This window comes from Macadamia integrifolia, unplaced genomic scaffold (genome assembly GCF_013358625.1).
Source record: "Macadamia integrifolia cultivar HAES 741 unplaced genomic scaffold, SCU_Mint_v3 scaffold2999, whole genome shotgun sequence".
Classification (NCBI taxonomy): Eukaryota; Viridiplantae; Streptophyta; class Magnoliopsida; order Proteales; family Proteaceae; genus Macadamia; species Macadamia integrifolia.
The window spans coordinates 3747-21672 of NW_024869124.1; the positions used below are offsets into that span (position 1 = coordinate 3747).

The window sequence follows — 17926 nt, forward strand, 5'->3', positions numbered from 1 at the left end:
AAAAAAAAAAAGGCCCAATATCTTGAAATGGGGGAGTTGCACTTACCTGTCGGTAGCAACTAGTAATATATAAAATTAAAAGGAGTTGTAGGGCCTGCAACAGAGGCGATTCCTTTGAAAACTTCTCAACAATAGGGTTGGCGGTGTCAGAATGCTCGGCTGTGTAAGATCAGCAGTGATTGGTGCTTACTGCTCTCACGGCTCTTATCAAGATGGGTGAGAGGAAGAAACGTCAAGTTCAGCCATCGGCAGGCAACTTGATCCTCAGAAAATTAGGTAGTTGAGAGTGTTGTAATCGCCGCAGCTTGCCTGAGACGAAAACCGTGCCGCCTCTGATACCAGTGTATGGGGGTTTCAAGAACAGAGGATGAAGAAGACAGAGAACGTTTCTAGGAATTTTAGGGCTCCAAAGATCCGTTGAATAACGGAATTCAACGGATCTTTTTCGATCAGTGGAATTGCCCTGCCATTACTCTTGAAATTACTCCTTCTGTAACGGAGTGACCGTTACTGTGGTTCCGTGATGAGGCCGGATGGCCATCTCACCAACACTAGCATGGATCCCAGACTGTATCGTGCCGCAGTTGAAGGAGACATCTCTCTCCTTGGTGAGGTGGTTGCAGAGCATCCAGAGCTACTCCTTCACAACATTACAACCCAAAAGAACAACGTTCTTCACATCGCAGTAAGATCAAGTACTCACAACAAGGAATTCGTAAAACATGTAATTGAGCAGTGTCCATCTATTTTGGCAGAGCCAAACTCCAATGGTGAGACTCCACTTCACATTGCAGCAAAGCAAGGCATCTTAGAAATGCTTTACTTTTTGGTTCAATGCTTAAGCAATGTCAATGTGATCAGTGGGAAAGCTACTACGGAGCTGAGGAAGATGAAGAAGATGGTTGATGAGTATGATCTTGAAAGGGGAGGCCCACTTCGCGCTGTGCCTCATATCTTAGAAGCTTCTCCTTTGTCTGTCTACTCTGACTTGGCTCGCAGAACGACTTTGCATCGAGCAATAATCGCTAATAGTCCAGGTATCTTCAATGGCTTTAGGCCTCCACTCCCCTTTTGCTTCTTTCATGAAATTCTTTATTTTTCAAAATTTTTTTTTTCCGTCCATTCAATTCTCAAAGAAGTTCAATGTAGGCTCTAGAGAGAGATCAATTGGGGGGGGGGGAATAGGGAAGTGACGCATTGGGGTCCTCTGAAGAGCGCTACATGGTGTAGTGCAGGTCCAAGGGCTTGGAGCCTTCAGACATGCAGCCTAAGGTGTGGCAGTGAGAAATTATCGGGAGAATTAACTCAGAAGGTAAAACACCAGAGTAACATTCTTAGAATAGATTCTGGGTCTAGATCATGTTCTAGAGGAACAAAAGAACAGAAGAATTGAAATTTCAAAATGTGATATAGACCCAGACTCTATTTTTAAAATGCAAACCAGCAAAAGAATAGTGTTGATGATGGTGATTATTATGAAGGATGAAACGGCTAAGAGAACGACTAGCAGGATAAAAGGGTTTCAAAATATTGCTTGTATTTTACCACATTTTCCATCTAACGATAGAATGACCTTGACAATTTTTTCTTGGCTTGAATTTTAGATTCATGTATATGGGCAGAAACATTTCCAGAGATGATAAAGGAAAAGGATGAATTTGGTTGGACTCCATTGCATTACGCTTCCCACCTTGGTTTCTCCCACTCTGTTCGCAGTTTGCTGGTTACTGATAAATCTTGTGCTTATGAGCCTGACAATAGTGGAATGTATGGCCATCTTATTGCTACTCATAAAGGCCATGTCGCTGTAATTAGGGAGTTCTACGAGCATTGTCCAGATTGTTTTGAATTGCTTGAGAGTCGTGGCCGGGCGGCACTTCACATTGCTGCAGAGATTGGAAAATATGAGGTTGTTATGTTTCTTCTGGAGAAAACTCATCATCAAATCAATATGCAAGACAACAGCGGATACACACCTTTGCTTCTGGCATATGAAAACCAAAATGAACATATTTTGACAAGATTAAGAAATCACCCTAAAGTTAATGGAAGCGACAAACTTGGACACCAATTGGAGGCTTTACATGTTGCTAATGAGGTACACATTCTACTCTCCCAATAATTTAAATGGTTTCCACTGGCATATGTGAGTATTTGGTTCCTTCACTGCAGGAGCAAGTGAAGAGTTATGGTTCATTGAAAAGTGAAAATGGTAACTGCATGCAATAGAGATGTTGGTTAATGTTAAAACAGAATGAATAAACTTGACTAATGTTCAAAAATCATACTATTATTATTAGACGACTATATTCAAATTCAAATACATAATTATGTTGATATAACTTCAGGGAAAAGCTCAAATACTGCAATTACCATCCAAAGAAAATGAGGCTGGAGAAGCAAGAAAGGATGATGTATCTCGTCGCCTGAAGGACAAAGCAAATATCCATTTGTTGGTGGCAACACTTATAGCCACAGTAAGCTTTGCAGCTGGTATCAACATGCCTGGTGGGTACAAAGGTGATGGTCCATATCAAGGAATGGCTAGCTTAACAAACAAGGCAGCTTTCCAAGTATTCGTGGTGTCAAATTCTTTAGCTTTCTGTTTCTCAGCTGCCTCTGTTGCAATCCACTTCATGATCATTATTGAGCGTCGTGTTATCAACCGTGCTGTTTTGCTTTTGTGTGCTCTGTTTTTAACTTCCGTGGGCCTTATAGGAATGGTAACAGCATTCATTTCAGCCATGATTGCAGTGTTAGCTGCCTCTGTCACTCTCTGGGTAGCCTCTTCTATTGTTGGTTGCTGCCTTTTCTTGGTTTTCTATTTGATCATAGGACCACCTTTCAGAAACAGAACAGCGTCAGTTGATGTGAACAAACTTCAGCAAGCAGGAAACGGGAAAGAGAAAGACCCATTTGTATTATTAAACATAAATGAAGTTCATGTCAAGGAAGATGTAAGCAGCTCGTTTTGCCGCCCATTTCTATTCGAACTTATCGGGGCTTTGATTTCACAAACACCAACTTTCGCAAACACCAAATTTCGCAAACGCCAACTCTGGGGTGTATGCTGAGCCTGAATAAATTGGGGATTGCTTTCCTTTTTATTTTTGAGCTCTTCCTTTCTTCATGACTATTTTAAGGTTGCATTTTGTGTATCTAAAGATCAAGCTATATTGTCTATAGCCAACGAAATGTATATGTAGTAGGATATGCCAGTAATATGTTTAGATGCATATTTTCAATAAAATATAAACCTCATTGAGACGTTGAGTTGATGCACCTTAAAGTTTGTTGTTCAATAATACTAAGTTTAATGCATTGAACAGGAAACAGTTTCAGTCTTGGGTAACTTCATGAGTTATACATCCCAAAAGTTTAAGCTACTAGGTTGAGAGGGCTCACCTGTTATATGATTTTATCAGAAGTCCCCAGCTTAATCAATGTGAGATTATTCCCAAACACCCTCCCTCACTTGTGGCTCCTTTTTGGTGGCAATAAACATGGCATGTGTGAGCCTCATAACTACGTCATAAATATACATGTAATATCAATGTATAGTTGTGGTGACTCTTATACCGTGACGACTTATCAAACTTAAAAGCTTAAGCTATTAGGTAGAGAGACCCATCCATATATGGTCATCCAAAATTTCAAAACTTGTTCGTGTGAGACTATTCCCAAAACTGCTTCTTGTCACTGCCCTACTGTGAGGGAGCAAGTCATGTTTGATTCTAGAAAATGAAAACAAGGTGATGGATCAAATTTCTATAACATATATGGGCTTCTATGATTATATTTCTATTCATTTTCGCCTCTCGTTTCCATCCACTTGTTAACAAGGATCACTTGAAAATTAAACAAGAGATGATCATTTTTATAAGTTGCTGATTTCTCAAATGCCATATTATGATGAACAATTAAAAAAAAATTCACCAAGATTATCCCCCCACAACCCCCCAAAAAAAAAAAAAGTGTATGAGCTAAACCATTCTTATCTCACTAGTATTTGGCCGGCATGAGTATAGAGCAGGTCAATGGGTGTTCAAGGGCTAATGGTGTTGGCAATCTCAAGAGGCCACCGACCTTTCAATAAAAGCAAAGTCCACCATAAGAGATAATTAAGATCCCCTTTTTCTTTTAACCTTGTCCTCAGCCAAATAAAGTACATATTTACCAGGCCTCTGCTTGACTGGTTTGGGTCCCTTTTGCGGATAAAAGCAGCAGAGCACTTAACATTCACTTGTTCCCTATACAATTGAAAGTAATCCATTCAACACTCTCATCTATATATATATATATATATAATATATACCTAGAATCTCCATTCCTAAGAGAACAAACCATATGAACAAAATCCTCATTTCTGTCCCTAATTGTAAACAAATTTTAGGCTAATACTAAGGACAACCACCACCAATTATATTATGCAAATCAATAGATTTAAACAATTTCTACGCCGATTTGACGGATACACTTCCAACAAGAGTGTTCTTATGCTGATTTTGAACAATTTTGTCATATCATCTCAAACAATAATTCATTTGCAATCATCATCACACCTTGAGAATCTTTTTCAGCATAAACAAGTCTAGCTATATAGTAGGCAATGAATCAGGATCTAATCATGAGTTCTTGCTGCCCCACTTGGAAATTAGTAGCCCTCCCCCACACCCACTCCAAAAAAAAAAAATTGTAAGAATCCTACTGAACATTCATTTTCGGATTTTTTTTTTTTTTGGTAAGTTCATTTGGGGACTGGTATCCCTGGTTTTTCAAATACATGGACGAGGTCATGAAAAGGTGAGATTTCTACTCATGCAATTAACAGTCAAATTATGAACTCTAGGTAGAATATGGACTCCTGTAAATGGGGGTTCTATTTAGTTTTCCTAATTGTAGAACTGTGTCATAAGACTTAAAAAGCAGCAGCTATGGCTTTTCCTCTGGTATTGCCTGCATTTTTTTGATAACTTTCTTGCAAGAGACATTTCATTAAGACATAGAGGTCCTGCTACGCAAATTGGTTCTAGAGCTTACTTTGGTATACTCTGGATATTCTTGTGTCACCATCCCCCTATTTTCCTTACTTTTTTCAACTAATTTAAATTCTGCAATCTAGTCAATTTAAGAAGCAGCAAACTTTGCAGGCTAGAAGAATTATGTGAAGACGATCAAAATGAGGTAACATATTTCTAGCTCATGAGTTCCGCTCTCCTTTGGTCCTACCTATCCATTAAAAACAAATCTTTCTAGTATTCAAAATCTCATCCTCTCCTACCTTCCCTCTCCCTTTTCCAGTTTCATCTTGATCTTTTCTAAACTTTGTTTATCTTTTTTTATTCTCTTCACCTCATTCTCACCCTTTCTCTCATAAATATTATTAAAAATTTGAGTTGTGAATAAATTGCATTTGGGAAATCTTGGAAATTGGGCACTCCGAACTTCTATCAGGATGAGAAAAAATGGGAAATGGTGGCAATCCAATAGCTTGCATAAACCATAATCGAATCTATAGAATCACATCCCAATTCTCAAAGATTAAGATATTCATATCCAATAAATTGTAAGCATACAGGAAAAAATAAAATTGGGATTCGGGTTTTGTAAGCATCCAAATCACAGCGCACAGAGTCGAGAGAGAATAAGGAACGTGCGTACCTTGTTAAAACTCTTTAGCTTCGCTTGCCTCCGTCTTTGGAAGGAGACATGGCTAGATTGCTTGGACCCAATAGAGATGAGTCTCTGCCTTTCACTCCGATATATTGTTTTAATCTTATATTGGTCACCACGATAGCTTGCTATAGGGGTGAAATAGGGCCGGGTTGGGCTGGGTTCATATTCAGGCCTAACCCAGCCCTAATTGACTCTATCAGGGACAGATTGGGTTGAGCCCGTCTTCTCTTCTATAATGATTGGATTAATATTGATTGATTTATTTTTACCATTTAGAAAACTAAAATACTAATAGGAGCCTTAAATTCTAACATAAAAATTCAGGATCAAAATTCAACTGGGTTGAGGCTTCAACCTAAGCCCGACCCAACCTTGACCAAGGATTGGGGGTTTTCAACCCTATCCCACCCTTAGGGTCAAAAAACTTGGCTCAAGCCCTCGGCGGGCTAGGGCAGGTTTGGGTTATCAGGGCCAAACTTTCACCCCTAGCTTGCTACTAGCTAGTCTTTATTCTATCAAAGCAACTACGGATCCCTTGAAAGTGAGTTCAGAGTGAGAATATTATATAAATATCTTTTTTTTGGTAGAAGAAAATTATAAAAATATCAGTAGATTAATTTATTACATATATTAAATTCATGTGGAATGGTGGTTGGGAAGGAAAAAAAATTTGGTTGCTACCTGGATTGAAGATGCTAGGGGTTCACTACAACTTGAGTTGAAGCCTAGTTTGGTTTATTGAGGGGTGGTGTTAAAATTATGGGCTTAATTAGTTATTCGGATTGATTGAGACATGGTGTAAACTAGGGGTGTCAATTCCAAGGCCACACCGGTAGGCCCGATCGAGCCCGACACGTTTATGGCCGACCTAGACTGGCCCGATTACTAAACATGTCAGGCTTGAGGTAGTACACGGTGCAACCACCTAGCCCGACACATTTATAAGCCCGACCCCTTTAACACTACTTATATTTTTTAAATTGTTTTTAATACTATTTGTATTTAGTGCTAAGGCTATATGATATGTATAGTTGAAATGGTAGTGATTATTATCTGAACATTCATCTTTTTCAAGTATAGTTTGATTGATTTAAACTTGCTCAACTTGGGTTATGTAGGCATAGTTTAATTGATTTGAGTTCTGATGGGTTAAAGACCGAGTGCCTTAGTAACTTAGCTGCTTCCATTTTTGGCTTAATCCATTTTAACTATGAGATATTTCTTTGCTAACCCAAGCACATTAAAAAGGACTCGTTTAAAGCCCGTTTACAGTTAAATAGATCCATAACCCGGTTAAGGCCCAATTAAGGCCCGTTTATGGCAACCCGATTAAAACCCGAGACCGACCGACTAGATTATCAACCGTATCATGCCCGCACTAGTTAAGTCCATTTAGCTAAATGGGCGTTCACAGTGCAGCCCTAGGAATTGGCCAAGCCCGATTAGGCCTGATCGAGACTGGCCCGACCCAACCGATTGACACCCCTTGTGTAAACCTATAAGATATGATATCCTCTCTTAGGTTGTGTGTCTTAACAATAACGCGTGGGGTCTCCATCTGAATACAACCCGGGTAACGGTCTAGTTTGGTTTATTGAGGAGTAGTGTTAAAATTATGGGCTTACTTAATTATTCAGATTGATTAAGACATGATGTAAATCTATAAGATATGATATCCCTCCATTAGGCTGTGTCTTTACAATAACGCGTGGGGTCTTTACAAAACGCCTGAGTGGAATGTATGGCCATCTTATTGCTGCTCATAAAGGCCATGACTCTATAATTAGGGAGTCCTATGAATAAAAAACTGTATCAGAAACTATTTCAGTATTGGGTAACTACTTAGAGTTTTCCATTCCAAAAGTTTAGCTACTAGGTTTAGAGGCTCACCCAAGTCCCAAACATAGTCAATGTGGGATTGTTCCCAAACACTCTCCCTCACTTGTGGCCGCTTATTGGTGGCAATAAACTTTGGCAAAATTGGTTCTCATAACTAGATTATGCATAGCCCAAAAGCTTAAGCTATTAGTATTAGGTGGAGAGACAACAACATCCAAAACCTTATCCCAACTGAATGTGGTTGGCTACATGAAGATTCCAAGTAAGGACAAACGCGAGGATCCATGCAAAGAGATTGAAGAGTTATGACTAATTATAATAAGTGTCGGCTGCCAACCCGATTCATCACTACAAATCAGCCACAGACTTATAATGAAAGATTGTAATAAGGTACTGGCTGTTTACGTGACATACCATATAGATCGCTCAAGCCTTCTTCATGCGAGAATTCCCAAACCGCTTCTTGTCAGTAATCTACCGTGAGGGAGCAAGTCATTGTTTGATCTAGAAAATGGAAACAAGGTGATGGATCAAATTTCTACAACATATATGGGCTTGTATGATTATGTTTCTACTCATTTTCGCCTCTCTTTACCATGGCATCCACTTGATAACAAGGATCATTTCATAATTAAACAAGAGATGATAATTTTTCTAAGTTGGTTAAACCATTTACATCTCACTACTATTTGGCTGGCATGAGTACAGAGCAGGTCAATGGGTTGCTGAAGGGCTAATCTTGTTGCCAATCTCAAGAGGCCATCAACCTCTTAATAAAAGCAAAGTCCACCATAAGGGAGAATTAAGATCCCCTTTTCTTTTAACCTTGTCCTCAGCCAAAGACAGTACATATTTACAAGGCCTCTGCTTCGCTAGTTTGGGTTCCTTTGTGGATAAAAGCAGCAGAGCACTTAAAATTCAAAGACAACCCATACTTTCAAAAGTTTCAAGTTTCTCACTCTACTGTAATACCAATATCATGGAGTGCTAGTGTTTCAGAGTAACTTTGTGTGGAGATATTTGGACTTTGGAGATGCAGTAAACAGGGAAGAAGCATAAGCCAAGGGACTACTCCAAGTTCTAAAGAAAGCATTGCTTGGAAGTTTCTAGCATCAATGATGCATGAATCTATTGAATTTTGAGTCGGTCTTCAAGACAATTTCAAGTCTTTGGTTCTTTTGCCCTCCCTCTTCTTTCCTTCCTCAATAAAATCCCCTTTCTTCAGAAAAAAAGGAGGATAGAGATTTGATAAGAAGAAGCAGAGGAAACCTGTGAGCTAGCATGGATCCCAGACTGTATCGTGCCGCAGTTGAAGGGGACATATCTCTCCTTCATGAGGTGGTTGTTGAGCAACCGATTGAACACATACCAGAGCTACTACTCCAAAACATCACAGCCCAAAAGAATAATGTTCTTCACATCGCAGTAAGATCGAGTCACTGGAAATTCGTAAGTCATGTAATTGGGCAGTGTCCATCTATTTTGGCGCAGACAAACTCCAATGGTGAGACTCCACTTCATATTGCAGCAAAGGAAGGCCTCTTACGAATGCTTTACTTTATGGTTATATGCTTATGCAATGTCAATGTTGGTGCAAAAGCTACCGAGGAGCTGTTGAAGATGAAGTTGTTGGTAGATGAAGACCCTTTCTCTTATGATGTTGAAAGGGGACCGGAAGCCGAATTTCACTATTTCCAAACAAAATTCAAAGGCCCAATTCGCACTGTGCCTCATATCTTACAAGCTTCTCCTTTGTCTGTCTACTCCGGCTCGGCTGCCAGAACCACTTTGCATCAAGCAATTATTGCCAATAATGGTTTAGATATATGTGTATGGGCAGAAACATTTCCTGAGATGATAAAGAAAAAAGATGCATTTGGTTGGACTCCATTGCATTACGCTTCTTACTTTGGTTTCTCCCACTCTGTTCGCATTTTGCTGGGTATTGATAAATCTTGTGCTTATGAGCCTAACAAGAGTGGAATGTATGGCCATCTCATTGCTGCTCATGAAGGCCATGACTCTGTAATCAGGGAGTTCTACGAGCATTGTCCAGATTGTTTTGAATTGCTTGATAGTCAAGGCCGGGCTGCACTTCACATTTCTGCGGAGTCTGGAGAATCCAATGAGGTTGTTTACTTTCTCCTACAGAAAACACATCATCATATCAATTTGCAGGACGATAGAGGATACACACCTTTTCTTCTAGCATCTAAAAGCCAAAATCAAAGTATTTTGGAAAGTCTAAGAAATCACCCTAAAATTCATGGGATTGGGAGCGGCATATTTGAACGCCAAGTGGAGGCTTTTCTTGTTGCTAATGAGGTAAGCATTCTACACACCCAAAAGTATTTTAAATGTGAGTAAGTTGAAAATTCTTTTCTATCTCTGTATTGAATATTGCATTATATAACTTCTTTGAATCAATCTCTTCAAATTTTCTCTGTGAAATAGGATGAAACAGCAACATCCCTGGAAATCAAAGTCCCACAGAATTCCAAGAAAGCAAAGCAAAAGGTTGGAGCATCTCAAATATGGCAATTACAATCCAAAGGAAATGAGGCCGGAGAAGCAAGAAAGGATGACATATCTCGTCGCCTAAAGGACAAAGCGAGTATCCATTTGTTGGTGGCAACACTTATAGCCACAGTAAGCTTTGCAGCTGGTATCAACATGCCTGGTGGGTACAAAGGTGATGGTCCATATCAAGGAATGGCTAACTTAACAAAGAAACCAGTTTTCCAAGTATTCGTGGTCTCAAACTCTCTAGCTTTCTGTTTCTCAGCTGCCTCCATTGCAATCCACTTCATGATTATTATTGAGCGTCGTGTTATAAACAGGGCAGTTTTACTTTTGTGTGCTCTGTTTCTAACTTTCGTCGGCCTTGTAGGAATGGTAACAGCATTCATTTCAGGCATGATTGCAGTGTTAGCTGCCTCCGTTGCTGTCTGGGTAACCTTTTCTATAATTGGTTGCTGCTTTTTCTTGGTTTTATATGTGATCATAGGACCACCTTTCAGAAACAGAAGAGTGTCTGTGGATGTCAACAAACTTCAGCGAGCAGGAGATGGGCAAGAGAAAGATCCATCTGTATCAGAAAACATCAATGAACTTCATGACAAGGAAGATGAAAGCCAGTTTCTATACAAACTTACTCATGTTTTGCTTCGAGGGTCAAAATGACGAGGGTATATGAGCATGAATAAACTGGGGATTGTTTTACTTCTCAATTTTGTGCTCTTCCTTTCTTATGTATCTAAATATCAAGCTATTTATCCATATCCAATGAAATATATATGTAGCAGGATATGGTAGTGATACTTTCAATAAAATATATACCTTATTGGGATACTGAGTCTACTTCCTTCCTACCTTTTATATGATATGATTTGTAAACTATGCAAATCTTAAAAATTTTACTATTTGCTAATGGTACCAAGTTTAATGCATTGAACAGAAAACAGTTTCAGTCTTGGGTAACTTGTTGAGTACAACAGATGACTACATCCAGTTTAATGCAAAAGAATACTTGGGAAAAAAAAAACCCAGTGAGAATAGGATTACATAAAAGAAAGATACAAATATGTTATACAACAGATATCAATATCCTGCTTATGTAAGACTGAAGAACAAATCCTGCTCTCAATCCCTCGTTCAAAGGTCCAGGACTTTCATTGATCCACTTCAACAACGGTTAACCTCATGTTTTCCCCCAATGTTTTGCACAGTTAGATTCAAAGCCATTACTCAGAGAATGTAAGTGCTAATAATAAACATAAAGCATTCACTAATGTGGCTGACTTACACCTTCATGAATGTAACAACTGAGTCATCATAAGAGCTCAGAGCAGCAATGACTGATCCTGTTGTTGTAAATGCTGACAGTACATCTGGATACTCTTTCCAGGAAGTCTTGATTTTAAGAGAAGGGTACAACCAATGCTTTATGGAATCCAAAAACAAGTTGGGACAGAGTCAAAAAGACTTCTATTATGTTTGTCTCGAATTCTTGACCCGTTTTGAAGATTGATCCGCTCCAACAAAATTTGGTGAGGGACCCTTTATTTATTTATTTATTTATTATTATTATTTTTTTTAAGGATCGACCTGACTTGGAAGATTATATATATGTACTATCATCTTGTTGAGCAAGCATTGTGAGATTTGGGTTTTCGATTTTAAGGTTTCTGGTTGAGAGTTTCTTGCCACAAGTTTGGGTGTTCTTGAGAGATCTCCATTGTATTTTTTTCTTATTATCTTTTTCTTCGCCTGAGGACATAGCACACCACATCGGTGTGTGCACCTTGTTCAATCTCTGGTCTTGTGCGAATCTGTTTTTTTTCATCATTTTCTTTGGTGCTTGTTCTAACAGCTTCTCAAAATCCACCTTAAAACCTTGTGGGATTCTCTCTCTGACCTCCATGTTGGCAGCAAGGAACAATCCAAGCAGAACCACAAATCCAACAACTGCAGATCCTCTTGATAGAGGCATGAAGTTGTACCTGCAAGGTTGTTTGATTTTTTCATTCACATAAACATCTACCAATTAATGTCTAGAACACAAGCAATCTGTGTTTTTTTTTTTTATCTTATCAGTAAAAAATCATCCTCAGGATTGCATCCTGTAAATTCTCGAGCATATTAAAATCAGTGGTTCCACAATTAGCACTGCAGATGGCCTGCAGACACAGAGGTCAAAGCAATATAATGGTGTCTTTGAGATACCACATGGAGTAATTCCTAAACTGCTACTTGATAGGGAAAGTTTGCCTCTACAATCTGTTAAAGTAGTTGTCATCAATATAGGATCTAAGCTACTAAAAGGGATCTAATGCCTGGTTGTGGATTAGTATGTACAGATCACTGGCCATCAAGGTAAATTAAAATGGGTGCCTATAAGGGGGGTATATGTGCTAATTTAGCCAACATGGAGGTTACTATTTGCTCAATGGTTAACCCATTGTTCTGCACAGTTAGATTCAAAACCATTACTCAGAGAATGCAAGTGTTCAATGGTTAACCTCAAATGTAAGGACTTTTGCCTTTCATCATGATCAAAGACAAGAGCTTTAACATTTGTACTTCCTTTAGCTCTATTCTTTTTTTCATCAAAGCATTTGGTTGTTTACCTCTACTTCCTTGGTTGATATGGTCTATTCAATTGGCTTTGTTTGGGAATACAATGCTTGCTGATTTTGGGTAAGATTGAATCATTGATGCTTCAAACACGAAAGCGAAGTACTTAGTGGGGAGCCAAAATGGGAAAGCTGCTGTTCACAGTATAGAGAGGGTGTCCTCAACAGGGACAAGACTAGGAGGCAAGGGAGACTTCGCCAATAAATTGAGAAGGAATATAATCAGTAAGGCTTAGTTTGGTTATCAGGAAATGAATAGAAAAGCAAAGAAAAGAAAAAGTCTGTAAAATTTTGAATTTGAGGAGAAAGACACACATAAGCCATGATGGAAAAAAAATAAAATTTCATCATCAAAGCTCCACAAGTCAAGAAACAGATAAGATTTGTGTATGGACCCTTATATGGAAAACAAACCTCGTGCTGGTGGGGGGCCCTTATATGGAGACTTTAAGATCTCCGTAGTATTGTCGAAGCTCCACAAAGTCAAAAAAACAGTGATCGTGTGACAAACACAAATGGAGAGAAGAAGTGTTTCAAGAAGCAACATAACTTCCAGGAAATGGTAGATGTGGAAATAGTAGGGTTGTGCTAATCACTGCATTAAATTGGTGGGGAACAACGGGGTATGGGGGTGGATAAGAAAGTTTAAATGCAGCATTGCGAAGATGAAGTGGTCTCCTCGACGTGTGAGGCGGTGTGCTTCTAAGAGGAAAGAGAGGTTAGAAAACAGAAATTGCAGGGGAAACTCGCAAGCCAACTAAGCTATAATATCACTATCAATGCCCAAAGACTTCCAATACTTCCTAAATTTCAAGTCTCTTTCTTGACCTTATCTGGTAACTACTTGACTGTGAGCAATGGAGGAGGGTGATTTCTAATTTTCTGTTCGTATATTTAGTGATCAGAGATTAACTTCTTTGTTTGAGCCTACTCCTATGCTTTGGGACTGTTACCCTCTTCTTCTTCCTTCCCTCAAAAAATTCCTCTTTTTCAGGAAGCCCATCAGTATGGATCCCAGACTGTATCATGCCGCAGTTGAAGGGGACATATCTCTCCTTCGTGAGGTGATTGCGAAGTGTCCGAGTCGAGTCAAACCAGAGCTGCTACTCCTTCATAACATCACAACCCAAAAGAACAATGTTCTTCACATTGCAGTAAGATCAAGTCACAAGGAATTCATAACACATGTAATTCGCCAGTGTCCATCAATTTTAGCTCAGCCAAACTCCAATGGTGACACCCCAGTTCACATTGCAGCAAAGGAAGGCATCTTAGAAATGATTTACTTTCTGGTTCAATGCTTAAGCAATGTCAATGTGATCAGTGGGAAAGCTACTAAGGAGCTGACGAAGATGAAGAAGATGATCGATGAGTACGATCTTGATAGGGGAGGCCCACTTCGCGCTGTGCCTCATATCTTAGAAGCGTCTCCTTTGTCTGTTTATTCTGACTTGTCTGGCAGAACGACTTTGCATCGAGCGATATTCGCTAATAGCTTAGGTATGTTCAAAGGCTTTAGGCCTCTAATCCCCTAATCCCCTTTACTTCTTTCATGAATTTTGTGATTTTTTGTTTTATCTTTAATCAAAGGACAACAACTCTTGATAACACTCACTAACATTAATGGATCAACTAGGGGGTTTTCCAAATTTCAAGATGAATAAGAGATTCATCAATGATCGGGCGTCTTATGTGATTGTGATGGTGAATTAATGGTTGGTTTTTAGAATATGTTTGAGGCATAACCGCACTTTCAGTGGAATAAACTTCAGTTCTCTGACTCTTGCATCGGCATTGGGAAGGCATGTTTAGAACCTGTTCAAACCCCGTTTAGAGTTAAACAAGTTTGTAGCCCGGCTAAAGCCTAGTTAAGGCTCATTTATGGCAGCCTGGTTATATTCCGAGATCAACTGACCCGATTATAAATCGTACCATGCCCACCGAAGCTAAACATGTTTAGCTAAATGGGTGTTCACCTTGCAAGGCTTGAAAGTATTCAAGCCCGGGTAGGCCCGACCAACTCACCTCCTTGCCCCTTGCCGCCCCTCCCTTTCCATCTCCCTTACATGCGTGGTCAATCGTGGAGTCGATCTACACTCATCATGATGTAGGTAGAGGAAAGTGATGGGCAAAAATGTCAAAAGAATGCATGTGAGGTGTTGCTCACTGTTTTATCATTATATAGTCTGTTTGTAAGAAGGTTACAACCAAACACACCCTCTTCCTTAAAGGGTATTTTTGGTTGCAAGAGAAATTGAATGGAAGGGAAGTCAAAAGAAACTTTTGCAATTATTATAAAATTTGTTTTTTAAGTTTGAAAGCTTCACTTTCTTTCCCCCTTTAATTCCCTAACATCTTCCTTCTTTAAAAATATTGGTTTTAGCTTTCCATATTTTCCATCCAACTATAGAGCCTTAACAAATTTCTTGGCTTGAATTTTAGATAACGAGGTACGCGTATGGGCAGAAACATTTCCGGAGATGATAAAGAAAAAAGATGTATATGGTTGGACTCCATTACATTATGCTTCCCACTTTGGTTTCTTCAACTATGTTTGCATTTTGCTGGCTACTGATAAATCTAGTGCTTATGAGCCTGATAAGAGTGGAATGTATGGTCATCTTATTGCTGCTCAGAAAGGCAATGCCTCTGTAATCAAGGAGTACTACGAGCATTGCCCAGATTGTTTTGAATTGCTTGATAGTCAAGGCCGGGCTGCACTTCACATTGCTGCAGAGGCTGAAGAATTTGAGGTTGTTCGGTTTCTTCTAGAGAAAACTCATCATCATATCAATTTGCAGGACAACAGAGGATACACACCTTTGCTTCTAGCATCTAAAAACCAAAATGAAGGTATTTTGGCAAGTCTAAGAAATCACCCTAAACTTCATGGGAACGCTGTACTCGGACGCCAATTGGAGGCTATTCATGTTGCTAATGAGGTACTGATTCATCACTTTGGTAACTACATGTTGCACCCATATAACATATGTATTCTTGACTCTTTAATTCTGTAATAAAAATACCTTTCTTTTTTTTCTATGAAAAGATGCAGATGCCTATACAACTGCAATTTGAAGCTAATTGTGAGAAACATGGTGGCACAAAAACTTGCCATATTGGAACTCCAATGGACACAAAGAAAGCGATGCAAAAGGTAGAAACGCATCAAAGCTTGGAGATAATATCTAGAGCAGAAGATGAAACACTAGCATCCCAAAAGCTTGGAACACATCAAAGCTGGGAAATAGTATCTTCGACATCCCAGGAAATCAAAGTCCCAAGGGATTCCAAGAAAGCCATGCAAAAAGTTGAAGCATCTCAAATACTGCAATTACCATCCAAAGAAAATGAGACTGGAGAAGCAAGAAAGGATGATGTATCTCGCCGTCTAAAGGACAAAGCGAGTATCCATTTGTTGGTGGCAACACTTACAGCAACAGTAAGCTTTGCAGCTGGTATCAATGTGCCTGGTGGGTACAAAGGTAAAGGTCCATATCAAGGAATGGCTAACTTAACAAAGAAGGCAGCTTTCCAAGTATTTGTGGTGTCAAACTCTCTAGCTTTCTGTTTCTCAGCTGCCTCCATTGCAATCCACTTCATGATTATTATTGAGCGCCGTGTTATAAACAGGGCAGTTTTACTTTTGTGTGCTCTGTTTCTAACTTTCGTCGGCCTTGTAGGAATGGTAACAGCATTCATTTCAGGCACAATTGCAGTGTTAGCTGCCTCCGTTGCTGTCTGGGTAGCCTCGTCTATAGTTGGTTGCTGCTTTTTCTTGGTTTTATATGTGATCATAGGACCACCTTTCAGAAACGGAAGAGTATCAGTGGATGTTAAGGAAGATGAGAGCCAGTTTTTATACAAACTTACTAGTGCTTTGCTTTCATGGTCAAGAACCAGTGGTACATGAGCATGAACAAATTGGTGATTGATTTTCTTTTTATTTTTGAGCTTTTCCTTTCTTCATAACTATTTTATGGTTGCGTTTTGTGTATCTAAAGATCAAACTATTTTATCTACAGCCAATGAAATGTATATGTAACAAGATATGCCAGTAACATGCTTAGAGCATATTACCAATAAAATGTATACCTTATTGGGATATTGAGTCAATATTTTTGCGTGGATCCTCACATCGTTGTCATTTGGAATCTCTATGTAGCCGACCCCATTAAGTTGGGATAAGGTTTTGGATGGGATATTGAGTCTACTTTCTTCCTCCCCTTTATACGATGCATATAAGATGCAAGGCTGTTCTGCCAGCTGAGCCGGAGTAGGCAGACATAGGAGAAGCTTCTAAGATCTGAGGCACTGCACATAATGCGCCTCCCCTATCAGGATCATGCAACAAAGGGTACTCATCCAGCAACAACCTCATCTTCGATAGCTCCTCAGTAGCTTCTGCAGTAACAATGACATTGCACACGCATTGAACCAGAAAGCAAAGCATTTCTAAGAGGCCTTCCTTTGCTGCAATTTGAATTCAAGAATAGATGGACAGTAACTAAATGACATGTTTTATGAATTCCTTGCTGTGACCTGATCTTACTGCGATGTGAAAGAACCTTGTTCCTTTGGGTTGTGATTTTGTTGAGTAGCTCTGGTATGGTTTGAATTGGATGCTCAACCACCACCTCACAAAGGAGAGATATGTCACCTTCAACTGCAGCACGATACAGTCTGGGATCCATGCTGATAGGTTTTCTGAAAGAGGAATTTATTGAAGAGGGAAAGAAAAAGAAGAAGAGGGGCAGAAGTTCCCAAAGGATTGGAGGCTCATATAAAGCAGTTTATCTCTGACCATTACTGAGATTCAAAAAGAAAATCAGGAGAACATCCTCCTCCATTACTCACAGCCAAGTACCCTCTACCTCTTTCAATAAAGGTAGAGAGTAGACTTCGAAGTTTGAAGAACAAAATAGTAGGCTCTCTCTTCCTCTAATCCTCTTCACACCATTGAAGCTTATAGTGAAAGAAATTGCTTTCTCTGGCCCCATGAAATTCAGCTTTGCCAACAGTTCATGCATAATATATAAAATGAGATGAAACACAAACCGAAAGCAGCATAACGAAAACTCACAGAAACAGAGATGAAACCATGCAGATTGGTTTGGGTACAGGAAAACACCATCACCAGACACAGCATTAGGAGGGGGATCCAGGCAAGCAGTAGGCCAACCACTTGCCTTGGGATCTGCACCACTGTAATATTATACTTGCAGGAGAATACACCCTGAGTATATTTTGACAATGCAAGCAAAGCAACAATCTCA

The 17926-nt window shown here is 39.4% G+C and overlaps 2 protein-coding genes across 2 annotated transcripts; both read left to right on the forward strand.

The window, feature by feature from the left end:
* Positions 1-303: 303 nt before the first annotated feature.
* Positions 304-16780, forward strand: LOC122067606. The gene is made up of 8 exons (XM_042631438.1): positions 304-1037; positions 1605-2098; positions 2349-3065; positions 9007-9840; positions 9970-10688; positions 13549-14150; positions 15093-15592; positions 15700-16780. The coding sequence occupies exons 1-8, from the start codon at positions 524-526 to the stop codon at positions 16561-16563; spliced, it is 5244 nt and encodes a 1747-aa protein (XP_042487372.1). The 5' UTR covers positions 304-523; the 3' UTR covers positions 16564-16780.
* On the forward strand, positions 8461-11572 carry LOC122067603 (protein ACCELERATED CELL DEATH 6-like). The gene is made up of 2 exons (XM_042631435.1): positions 8461-9840; positions 9970-11572. Exons 1-2 carry the CDS (start codon positions 8797-8799, stop codon positions 10696-10698), a joined length of 1773 nt encoding a protein of 590 aa, XP_042487369.1. The 5' UTR covers positions 8461-8796; the 3' UTR covers positions 10699-11572.
* Positions 16781-17926: the final 1146 nt, after the last annotated feature.